Source organism: Glandiceps talaboti, chromosome 22 (assembly GCF_964340395.1).
Source record: "Glandiceps talaboti chromosome 22, keGlaTala1.1, whole genome shotgun sequence".
Lineage (NCBI taxonomy): Eukaryota > Metazoa > Hemichordata > Enteropneusta > Spengelidae > Glandiceps > Glandiceps talaboti.
Window position 1 is genome coordinate 8,014,405 of NC_135570.1, and position 13,640 is coordinate 8,028,044.

General features: G+C 36.0%; 1 protein-coding gene across 1 annotated transcript; it reads left to right on the forward strand.

The window, feature by feature from the left end:
- Positions 1-1,935: 1,935 nt before the first annotated feature.
- LOC144452033 (leucine-rich melanocyte differentiation-associated protein-like) lies at positions 1,936-13,429 on the forward strand. The gene is made up of 7 exons (XM_078143032.1): positions 1,936-2,045; positions 5,167-5,267; positions 6,725-6,867; positions 7,832-7,964; positions 8,854-8,980; positions 9,337-9,421; positions 10,475-13,429. The coding sequence occupies exons 1-7, from the start codon at positions 1,941-1,943 to the stop codon at positions 10,552-10,554; spliced, it is 774 nt and encodes a 257-aa protein (XP_077999158.1). The 5' UTR covers positions 1,936-1,940; the 3' UTR covers positions 10,555-13,429.
- Positions 13,430-13,640: the final 211 nt, after the last annotated feature.

Here is a 13,640-nt window from a genome sequence, read left to right on the forward strand (position 1 = left end):
TTAGTCATTTTAGAATCCAATATGGCCGACAGATATTGTGTTAACTCTATTGAAAAATATGAGATTTGTTGATTTTCTTGAAAACAAGACAGTGAACCCCTAACTTTCTTTTGTAATTTCAAAAAGACCAGGAACAAGCTCATATGGCAAAGTTTGGAGAAAATTGAAGAACTTTGATTTTTCGGGGAACCTTGTCCTTGAGGTGTGTTGTGGACGAGGATTGGATATTTATTTTGGGGTAAAGCTATACATGAAGATACTGGTATATAAATACCAGAACAAACATGTGTTGAAAGTCGTTTCTAGTCATGTGGGGATGTTGACTATCATCTCCCAAGTACCTAGTCGTTGATGTCTCCCAAGTGATAGTCGTGTGGGGATCATATTTTGACTGTCATCTCCCATCACAAATTCAAATTCCCCACTTGAAGAGGGTACTTGGTTAATACATGTGTGCCATGACCAATGGTGACTGTTAGATATTTTATGCTGTTCAACCCCGTAAGCAGTCTTCTCAGGCTAATGTACTACTTTGTATAAAAGATAAGAACTGAAGATTAAGGCTCAAACCACTAACGTTACTGGTCTGAGATTAAGGTGATTCCCTGAACTCGTGTTTAGAAGGTCAAACAGAGGTCATATGTAGATTAGAAATCAAATAAGCTTAGCAGTTTCTAAGTCTTGTGATTAGAATGATTGTTGTCATGGTGATAACATCTTTTGTACTTGATAAGATGCCAGAGTATGGAAATTTCAATATATTTACATCAGTGATGCAATGTTAGCAGGTAGGTGTATGGCCATGAATTATTGAAAAATGTATGTCGTCATGTAGTCTTAGAGGCCATCTATGGCTTCGAATCACAAGATCTGATTTGAAACCATGGATCTTCTAGACTGCGTTATAGTCATTTTAATACATTTTATTACATAACTTTTTATTAAATGTATGCTGGTGGTAGTCATTCAAATACACGGAGTATATTGGAGTCAGCATACATTTGATATATATTAAAATATAAGTAATTGTATCAGGGAGGTAATATTACTGAATTCTATATTTATATATAACAAAATGAAGGCGGAGTGTAGGTAAGATTCGTCGTGTCACTCTGCCCTCATCGGCCTCCTATCTCCCTCCGATGTGTGAGGGCGCCCGTCAAGACGTACCTTACAGGAGTGGTTCTGTCTATTGTTTAACTACCGTCATAGTACTGATAACGGATAAGATTGGTCACTGTGTGCAGTCCTTTGTTTAAGGAGTACAACCAACAACAAATCCTTCAGTGTTAGTATCAGACTAGATAGCGAAGAATTACCTTTCCATTGATAACTGAACATGTTCTAGAGGTCCTTGAAGTGAAGGTGAGAATTCATTTTGTGGATTCACGATCACCGCCAATCAATCATTGAATGATTTAACATAAATTCTAATTAATTCATGCAGCAATCATATATTTTAATAGATTTATTATAAATCATTTAAAGATCAAGACTATTTTAGTTCTGAATTCAGAATCCCTGACAAAAGGAAAACAAAACTTTTTAAATATTTCTAAACTATACTGTCTGAATGGATTGGTTTGAAATATGTTGTTTTAGTGGCGTCTACAGGAAAACAAGTCAAATCTGATCAGATTATTGATGTGTCAAAAAATTTAAGCAACTCAAAAAATACTTGGCCAAAACAAACTTGAGATCTACTAGATTGGTCTGAAACTTGGTGATGATGTTGCTCGAGATGGAGAAAATTCTTTAAGACAAGAAATTTAATCAGACGAAATATGTATTCTTTTTACAGATATTTTTTCATTCCAAAATCGACACATTTTATTATTGTCAGCGTGGCTAATCTATTATAAATCTTGCATTCCGGCCCATATATGTGGCCATTGACCTCGATGAACAGCGCCCCCAGTAGTTGCTATACCGTAACAGAAATGGCGTCTGGTTCACAAGACGAGCTTAGTGGCGGAGCATCAGAAGATTTTGAGGAAAACGGAGGCGTAAACGAAAATGATGTTGTCGTATTGGATGGTTCTCAGGTACGCAATTAAATAGATACTTATGAACGGTTTACCCAGTTTTAATCTTCAAATATACAGTGAAAAGAAAAGCTAAAATGTGTGTCACTGAACGGTATCTGTTTACTTTGGATGCGTGTGATTTGCACGAGCATGGAAGTATAACCCACTTCCATGGCACGAGCAAGCCGAATATAAGTGTTGATTACGTCGTTTTATTTACATATAACTGTATTCACCCATATATTACGGCAGTGCTTTTTGTCACACCTCTCCTGAATAATTATAAACAAACGTGATCAAAAGAAGACCGTACACAGGTTCAGAAATGTTCTAACACAGTGTGTGAATCTCCCTGCGTTGATATGACGTATAGTAAAGAGGAAAGGGTAGGGGGACTTCCCATCTAATCATCTGCAGCTTAGTTAGTTAGTAATAGAAAGTTTGAGGTATTTCCAAGAACTGTATCGAAAACGGTATTGAAGCACTAACTCACAGGCTGTGTGATTTTGGTAAAAAGTAATACTAGTACATGCTCAATAGTAAACATTTTTGAGCGATAATTTGTAATATTTAGTATTTTGTGATTTGACGTTATGAATGGAGAGAGTGTGTCATACATTCCAAGAAACCATTATTCTTTAGTTTTCATGTCATTGACTTTACAAGTACTTGGAAAACCATTAGCTGGAATTTTCCTGAGTAATAGAATTTCCCTAAGGCATGTGTGAGGGGGAAGCTGTTACAACAACATAGGTCAATGCTATCAGTGGAATTGGTCCCAATCTCTACAAGATTTGGCAGAAAGCCACCAATTTCTCTGTAAGATATTGTAATTTAGTATCAAGTCTTTCTGTATTCCAGTAATGGAACATACCTCCGTTTATCTCTAGAGGACGGTTACATAAACACATAGAACCAAAAAAAAGGTCATGTGAGCCAACTTAATGCAGAACAGCTTGACAATATTTATTAATGAAATTATGTTAAACACACATCATTTATAGGGGAACGCTACTCCAGGAAATGAAGTCATTTTCATAAACGTTGGGTTCTGGCGAGTCATTTCATGATTTTACATCACCTACAATTACTTTCACAGTTATATTATTTCTGCTGATTCCCATCATGCAATTGCCCCTGGAAATAATACTCTGTAAAGGCACAAGAACAACTTGATGTTTTTCTGAAAGTAATTGTAGGTGGTGTAAAATCATGAAATGTCTCTCCAGAACCCATAGTTTATGAAATGACTAGAGTGGTGTTCCCCTCTGAAGGTGACCACTGTGATAACATACACAAAAAGTAACAGTTAATCATTGGGAACGGGAGGCATATACTAAGATTTATAATTACATATGTATTTGGCTACTTTTATGGTTGATAAAGATGATATTATCAGTTTGGAGTCTTAAGGTATATCTTCAGCTGTTATCAGCTAGTTCACTTACGTTCACCATGGAGGTTCCTACTTCCATGGGTTCACTTAGGTATTAATTGTTCACTTACCCTTCCTGCTCTTATAAAAACATTTAATGTCTAGCTTCTGGTAAGAATATGTCAATCTTCAGATATATGCCTCCAGTTCCCTAGGCGTTATAAAACAATGTACTATAGACAATAGCCAGAAAAGAACTAAAATTGATTTTGACTCAGGGCAGTTTAGGTCAACAGGGAAAACAGGAAAGGTTTGGTTATATTCTCACAGATTTGCATTAAAAAAAAGATATACATTGTGTCACATTCCAGATATACTACATGTTTTAGCACTGCACAGTGGTTTTAATATATAGTGATTGCATCTGAGTAGAAAGTATTGATTGTAGCAAATGTTTGTTGCCAATACTTGAGGAAAACAGCCCATATGGATGCAACACTTCACTTGAAAACTGTTGCCAAGTCTGTCCTTTTTACAAAGTGAAGTTATTTCATTTTGTATACCAGCATGATGAGGCATTGACTGAGAATGTGTGAATCGCCAATTACCAAACAATATGCAAACAAATAGCCCGTATGCAGTACCTCTCTTTATATTTTACAGTGTATACAAAAATCTTAAGAGTATGTCATCTTTATGGTATGTAAGGTCCTTCACAAAAAATTGTGATCTGAGACCAGTCTCAGATGGCAGAAAACATCAATCTGAGACCAGTCTCAGTTCGCGTGAAAAAAAATGATCTGACACTGCTTCGTCACAGATGGCAAAAAAATCTGTCTCAAATGGCAAAAAATCAGATCATGATTTTTTGTGAACTGAGAATAGTCAACTCAGAGGTTTTGTGATTTTTTTGTAAAAAATATAAGTACTAGATAATATAAACATCATAGAGTAATAATTTGTAATAAAATATTTCGTGATTTTGGTGTCAAATGAGAGCGTGATGTCATGATACAGTCCAAAACACCAATATTCTTTTGTTTTCATGTCATTGACTTTACAAGTACTTGGAAAATCATTGACTGGAATTTTCCTGAGTAATAGAATTCCCTAGAGGCCTGTGTGAGGGGTTACTGGACAGAGATTTGTACCAACAACAGAAACCTGTTCTAGTTGCCATATTTCAATCAGTTCCTGCCAGACATCGCAACATACGTCTTTCTAATTTTAAGGTGCATGAAGTGTGCCCTGAGTAGCAAAGCTGCAAGAGGGGAGTGACAAAAGACTTTTGTCACTTGCTTCTTGCAGCTTCGCCACTTGGGACGCACTTTGTGCAACTAATTAGGAAGACATAAATCACAAAGTCTGGCAGCAAGACTAATAGAACTGCACAAATGAGCAGGTTCGTTACAATATTTGGGAGAAAACTGCCAAAATAATCAATAAAAGGAATGCTACACACATCATTTAAGCCCACTTATTATAATGATAAAAGACACAAATGTAACAGTTACATGTACTGTATACTGTATGTTGTAAAGAAAGTAATACAATTTAATTTTGACTTAGGGCTGTTTAGGTCAACAGGAAACCAGGAAGAATTTGGTTATGGCAAGCACAGATTTAGTTATAGTTACTTGAGATGGCCAATGAGGGCGGTATGACATGACATATCTCACAGTCTACCTAACATTGAGTGATTTTTTCCAGCTATCAGACTTAAATCATGAAAGTTTTACTTCTTTTTTCGTCTTTTTTTTTCAGATATCCTACGTTGCACATGAAATAGAATGTATTCCAGAGTTCATTATTGACAAATATGGAGCAATAGCCAAGAGATTAGATCTCAGCTTTAACTGTCTTAGGTAAGTAGATCTATGAATTATGGATCTCTAAGAGGGTGACATCCACAAACATAAAATAGATGTGATATTGTTCCCCAACATTATTATCACTCTTTCAGCCAAACAAAATACAAGTGAGCTAAGGGAGCTCATTAAACGACCTTCGTTCATTTAGGACAAACCACCCTCCCCCTAAATGAACATTAACAAGTGCGCCACATTTTTATATGAGGTAAACCATGATGAAAGTTGTAGTGGTCACACCGCTACGATCAATGCCATGTAAAAACATGATGGTAAACACATTAAAATACTACTTGAAACTCAGCACTGTATATCACATTAGAAGTAAATTTCAATCAACTTATCAACATCTCAGTGGTAAATACAGAACCTGTTATCATTGAAGGTGTGACAGTTTTTGAAATTTTGCTTAGAAGTACGAAAATGAATTTCAGCAATTGCATTGACGCCAGACTCATTCTGGAATGGTCTCAAATTGGGGCGTGTCTTGCCTTAGATTTAGAACTTCTAAATTAATATATTAAACAAACTAAGGTGCTGATTCACCTGCCAAAGCAGCAGGTAGCCAGTGGATGGATTTGATTGAGTGACCTGGTCGATTCCACAGGGGTCATGACCGGCCTATGCCGTCACATGCTCAGAATAGTTTGGCTTGTGGATCCAATCAAAATGATAGTGTTCACTTATTCAATTCGGACATCTCAACTTGCACAGCTACTCTAAAATTATATTTCAAATCTTTGCTTCATATGCAAGGACGTTATTTTAATAATTTAAGTACATAGAACATAAATATAAACGTTCAGATTACATTTATCACTCCCCGTTGCCATGTTTGACTGTCTATAACTGAAAAAAATCTGTCATTTCCATTCAGTATCCATGACAGAATACACGCGCACTATCCCCAAATCAGAGAAGTGTAAAAAAAATGAATCGGTGTACACTGTGATAAACCAGGGGAGTCCACCCATTGACAAGAGAGAAATCAAAGCTCACATATAAAAAAGAGTAATGGTGATGTTGAACATTTTCTTTCATACGTTGAGAACTGCATAACTAATGAAACTCTGAAATAAGATTTCAAGAAAGACCATACCCCAATATAACCACTAGACAGTAGTACAGTAGACACTAGACCTCTTTAACATGACATATATATACCCTATTTTAGAGTAACATACTCCAAAGGACAGCACACCTGTGTGTAATCAAATGTTTAGGAGTACACCTGCTTGGAAACAAGTGTGTCCTCTTAGGCATTTTTTGGTGCCACAGACACACAGTAATTTCTTGTGACACTGTTTTTATTACTTCGACCTGCAACAAACAGTTGGTCTTTTAGTAGAGAGTACACTGTTGGGAACAGCACCTTTCCACCCCATGAACTCATTGATGTCAGTGGTTTACTTATTTAAAATATATTTAATAATGTTTCTCTCTCGTTTTTTCAGAACGTTAGCTGGACTAGAGCACTTCCCACATTTAGAAGAACTGGTTGTGGACAATAATCTCCTTGATGACAATGTACAGATACCCAATAATCCTAATTTACATACGCTGACCATAAACAACAACAAAATATCCTTTGATCTAGGTGTAGAGTCAGTGTGGTTGAATGCTTGTTATCAGAAAGACAAAAGATTGTACAGTTTGGCCACTAGGCCAAACTGTATTCTGAAGCACCATGTGGACCAAAAGTGAGGGCAATGATAGTTGAGTAATATGTAGCTTCCTTTGGAAAAATCATTATTTCCAATTGTTTGACTGCAAAAGTTGGTTGCATTCCCAACCAGTCAAAATATCGTGCTAACTTTGTTTCAGATCCTGTAATTTTCAGGAACTCTAGAGTTGTTTTAGCCACATTTTGTTGGGTAGGGTGGGATGGGGTGGGCGGTGGGGTGGGGTGTTATGAGAAACCAAGTACAAGTTTAAAGGGATAAGGTTTGCATGCATCCAAGGGAGTTGAGAAAGTACAACAGTTCATTATATCATTACACCATGGCAGAGACTATGACAAAAAACCCTATGGTGCCTGAGAGCTAGCATGGTGTACTTTGTGTATTTGTGTGTAAGTGCAAGCAGTTTCTGTGTAGTCATACTTTCATGAGTGAAGGGAAGTAAAAATGGAACAGAAAACACCACAAGTACATGGGTTCTCTTATTTCTACATTATGTTTTTAGTAAATTGTATGTGTTGTGTGTGTGTGTGTGTGTGTCAATCTCTGTGTGTATATCTCTTTATGAGTGTGTCTGTCTATGTATGTATGTATGTATGTATGTATGTATGTATGTGTGTATGTATGTATGTATGTATGTATGTATGTATGTATTTATGTATGTATGTATGTATGTATGTATGTATGTATGTATGTATGTGTGTGTATGTGTGTGTCTCTGTACGTGTGTCTCGTACGTGTCTGTCTGTATGTGTGTGTACACTAGTACATGTGTAATATTACAACAGCATGCAGAGCATTACTTTGTAAAGTGATACATAGAAATATTCATGAGTACTATATTACCATACCAACAGTTTCCTTGACGATGTCACCTCACAGATATAGATGGTTTTGTAGCTAAAATAAGGGAGAATTTACCATCACTAACGTATCTTAGTCTCCTCGGTAACCTAGCATGTCCTAATGAATTGGTTTCATCTGATAAAGATGAAGAGGATTACCAAAGATACAGGTAACCATGACAATTACAGGATGACAGTAGTAAAAAAATGCTAAGATCAGTTTTCATTATGCCTGTTTTTGCATTGTTTTCTCTTGTGTCATATTTCATCAATTACTAGTCAGTAAGGTATGCCATGACAGGGCGCCCTCACACATCAGTCAACCACTTTCAGATACTGTATACAGGGAAATTATTGCGCAGTCTTATTTTTGCGCTTTGGGAGATCACGGTGATTACGCGCAGTTTAATTTTCGCGCAAGGCTGTCAGTGGTTTTTTTGTGTGAACATAAACAATACGTTGAACTGAGAACAATGAAATTTGACACTGATTGATGGGCAGTATTGCTCTGTCGGCATCCGTCAGTTGCAGTCCTCTATTGTTTGCAACTGCATATTTAACATACTGTGACACAATGACTTGTGACAAATGTAGGTGTTAATTTGTTCAATTATGTAGACAAGTTCCCAGATCACACAATACGAAAGTTGGGAAGTTCACAGCCTCAAAGCAGGAGCCATCAACACACATTTGTCAATACTAGATAGATAGAACAGGCCAGTGAAGTTGGAACAAGGCATCATATCCTACAGTCTAATCAGTTACATGAGCCTGGATAACATACTGTACTTCTGGTGACATTGACCTTCACTTTGAAGGTCAAACGTCCTTCAAAACTGTCTAGGCATGGTATGTGTTGAAAAAAAATGGTAAAAAATGGTGTCATATTGTCTATGCTCATATTTATCTTGACTTTTAAAACTCTTCTACATGTGAATGAGGACTACATCTTTAATATAGTCTGTAGTTTTAAAGAAGATTTATCAGCAAGATTCAACTAAATATGTCACCCTTTAACTTCTATCTTATGCCAAGAACATTTTCTCATTCTTATTGCAGATATTTTGTACTTTACCGTCTTGTTAATTTAAAATTTTTGGATTCTAAGCCAGTCACACAAAAAGAGAAAGGTGAAGCCAAGAGAGTTGGGTCCTACATGAAAATAATCAAACCTCCACAAGAAATAGTAAGTTTCTAAACTTTTGTCACTACTCAAACCTCCACAGGAAAAAGTATATTATAAGTGTATCAACTGGAGATGGTTGGTTTCAAAGTTACACACAATCTTTGGAGACATTCTTACTGCATGGTGGTCAATACATATCAATGATTTTGAAATCATGTGTTCAAAGATATGATGGTACCCACTGACATGTGTCATTTTCCAGGGAACTTGACCAAAGTGACACTCATTTTGAAATTGTTTTAGATTTTGAACCTGTTTTGGATTTTGAATCTGTTTTGGATTTTGAATCTATTTTAGGGATTGTTTATATCAACATTTGTTGGATCCTTGATATGATGTGTTATGTTAATTTATAGTTTGATGGGGAAGAAAGCCAGTCACCTCCAACTAGTCCATATACACCATTACCACAATCAGTTAAAGAAGGTGGTCAACACAAAGGTAAGATGCCTATTTCCTTCATTTGAGTAGTTTAACTTTCAAAACATAGTCCATTGTCACCAGTACCTTGTGAGCAGACAGCTGGCTGTATGCACTGTGACATGGCTTGCAGTACATCTTCTCGTTGTCTTACAGTAACCAGTTACTAAATTCTGTCTGCCAAACAGCTTGAAACGATCGCCTTCTACATTCTTGTCCTATTCTTTCTCTATCTGTTTTGCCTTCTTCTTTGGAGGCTCATGACCGCCTTCTAAATACCACCATATACTTACAAATACAGCGTAAAACTCTTGCAAACACGTTAAAAGTTTTGTATACTTTGAACAGTAAACTTTACAACAGTGAATATTATGGCAGAGAGAGACACATGTGCTGAACACGTAAAATGAGTGTGAATGTCTAAGACGTTCTGATTAGTCAAGACACAAATAACTAGAGAAAGAAATCGAACCAATCATGTGTTTTTTAACATAAAAGTAAATGCTGTATGCTACGTCTTATGTAGACTTGATATTATCATTGACAACAACACTAGCGAGCTAGCTGTGACCCAAGACAGGTTGATTTGACTTGAGCGAGAGTAAAACAACACAAGATCAGATTTTTGTAGTTAGAATTGGATATATCTTTGAGTAACTGTTGTTATTTACAATGTGTACTCCAGATTCCAATTGATCATAAGGACCGACAAGTTGTTGTAATTCTGAAAAACTGTCGGTCTGAATGGAAATCTGTCAGTCTTGGACCGACGGACTGGTGTTAATTTTGCATGTGTGTGTGCATGCGTGTGTGCGTACATGCATGCGTGTGTGTGTGCGTGCATGCATGCATGTGTGTGTGTTCTGGCATGGTAAAGTATGTCTGTGGGTTTCTTATAATACTTGATAAGGCTGTTCTCAGACTGTCTATATCCAGTTGTGTATGTTAATATGACATGCATTTCAAAACAGGTAATGAAACAAACCAAAACATCACAGGATGTTCAAGGTCAAACCTGTAGATATCAGGAAAACATGTACTATTACTAATATTGTACATGTGTGTTATTTACAGGTACATTTGGTCAATGTCGTTACATTTACTATGGCAGACATTCAGAAGGAAACAGATTCATTCGCAACAATGATCTCTGAAACCAGTCTCTTTCCAGTCAAACTATCAGTGGTGCTGTATATAGAAAGTTCCAACTATTCCACATATGTGCCAGATGTTAAAACTCATTCTCTGATTACAGGAATAATGTGAAGGTTTTATTTGAGTTTATTGACTTTCTACTGTTCATCTATAATTCAGCAGTTGTAAGGTCTCTCCAGCTTGTCTGAACTCAAACCAAAATATATCGTAATTGAATGATTCAAAAATATAGTTTTATTTGTCAGCAAGTCAACAAGGTTACTCAACTTGTAAGAGGAAAATAAATTTCTGCAAAAGTTCCATTTCAAACAGGAGTGGCATGCAGTAATTTTTGTCAATTTTCAAGTACATGCCCGATATTATTTCATAGCAATGTATTTATCAATCTGATCAATATCTGATGTAAAAGCCATCAATCTGTTCACTATTACCTTTGTTTTTTGGTTGTACTTGTATCCTTTCACATGAAAATATAAAACAAACAATGATAGAAGTGAAAATGAAGTTAATACAGCCCATTACAAGTTAGTGTTCACTGGTGGTCTTTGATACAACCATGCAGAAACCAATAAGAAACTGTACACTGTACACTTAAGATATAGCAAGCTCCCAATTTTGCTACATTTTGTCTAAATGAAATATTAATATGCTACTAGACCCAGACAGGCAGGAGCCAATGTGTTAATGTCTGCAACAAATGTCTACATGATGGTATGTTAATTCATTTCAGTTGGACAAAATGGTGCTAGAAACTGTCCAGTCAATGTTGCTATGTTAAAGTGTAGCATGTACAGTTTCTTATTAGTTTCTGGTTGGTTGTATCAAACAGCCAGTGAACACTAGCATGAATCGGGCTGTAGATCAAACTGAACAAGTGGCTGACTGCTACATCAAATTTTAAACAGATTGTATACTTACATATTATATCCTGATTATTTTCCATCATTCAACTGAAAATATGTAAATGTTTGTAAGCTGTATTCAAAGGTAAATACATGATAACATCACGGTATGTAGAGTTGAGTAGTAATGGTGAAGTATGCACATAAAGATATGCCAAGATTTACAACTGCTGTATCTCGCGCTAGAGATAAACATGTACTTGAACGTGTGAAATTGACAGATGTATATAGAGACCCGCTGTAGAGATAGCAATGTGACCCATCTCACAATAGTAACATTTAAATTTAAAAAAAGACACAGAATATTTTGTACGTTGGGTATTTGTAGCTACAAGGGTGAAAGGTCATTTTGTTTTCATAGCAATATTGCAAGGAAACTTTCAGCTGTTATGTGCAAAACAGAAACTAGGCTTTTTGGTCCGTCTAACAATAAACATTTGGGAAGTATTGATTGGTAAAGCTTGGTGCATAAAAAGTGGAAAGTTACTATTTAATCAGAAGAGTATAATGTAAGCAGAATAGCAATAGTGATATGATGTTTGATTTTGAAATTTTGTCATCGTAAGAGTTAACAGTGTTCTCCCTGTACAAAGAATAAGGGGGTCAAACCTTAGTGTAATTTCATAGCGCCCTCTAGAGGGCATGAAAATCCCACTCCAAATCTCTACATTTTATGTAAAAATAGTATCGACATGGCCACCAGACCTTAGATTCTCCCTTTCTGGTCTCTAACTGGCAATTATAGGTGTGATCAATATGTGAGTCCTCTAGTGAAAACAAAGAGAACACTGCTTAGTGATAGTATGTACTGGTAATGGTTTCACGCTCAGTTTGTCATTTTCTACAATGTGCTCGTCGAAGACTTTTACACCCGCTTTGTCAATGTCGGGACCCTTACATACCTGATTTGTCTGATGAATTTATTTCCAGTTTGTTAGAAAGAGACAACTAGTAATATTGTAAATAAATTTAGTTAAGAACTCTGGCGTTCCAAAGCAGCTTGTATGACCATGATATTACTTGAACTTTAGTTTAATACTAGTATTGAGTATTGGTTTATTTTGGTGATTGAAATAAACAATATTACCACTCCTTTGGACACATTATGTACACATATTATGTACACATAATTGACAGCCACATCTCAGTATGTTTTACACTTGTGGTTCAAATGAACATCAACTCTACCTTGATACCAAGTACACATAAGTGATGAAATCCCAGTCTAAGTATGTTTGACACTTGTGGTTGAAATACTAGTAAACAGGCAACTCTAAATTGATAATATATACACATAATATGTACACATAATATGTACAGATAATATGTACACATAATTAATAACCTTTATACTATGCACAGGCCAAGATAATATCTTTGAACAGAAAATACGGGTTATATACCCTGGTCGTTCTATGTCACGACAACTCGTGTCTACGTCACTTGGTTATGTGGTGCTAGAAATATGAGTCTAAATGTTCCAAATCACCATTATTTTTCATGCACTATCCTTGAGGAGGTATAATTATATTAATCCCCAATATATTTCTTCATTGAGCTGGAAAATACTCATGACCTAAGAGTTTGTCATGACTCATCTAGCTACATTTTGTACTTGTAGTGACAAGGCCCCTTAGGTCACCCATGTTTCTTGGCTGAACGAAGAAAAATATTGGGGGAATAATATCTAATTATCTTTCCTACCTTGATGTTATGTACACAATTGATAACCCCTTGATAATTGATAATTGATTTGTAATGGTGAATGTTCTCAGTTCATTTTGTAACACATGTAGTAATGATTACCAAGTTTTGAAAATATAGTATATCAAATTCTTCTCAAATTCTCAGTTTAGTTTCCTTCATTTTGATTTACCGTACATTGTAACTTGTTTGAAACTTTGCATGACTGTACTTCAAGATGTTTGTTTGTTTTTTACTAGTATACTAGGCATGGTATACTAGAACATACTGCAACTTAAACACCTGTAATTAGCTTTTGTGAATGTCTTTCTTTGCATGAGTGGTGTGTGTGTGTGTGTGTGTGTGTGTGTGTGTGTGTGTTTGTGTGTGTGTGTGTGTGTGTGTGTGTGTGCATGTGTGTGTGTGTCGGTGTGTGTGTGTGTGTCGGTGTGTGTAGGCGGGTGTATGTGTGTACATGTGAAATATGTATTTCTGCATTT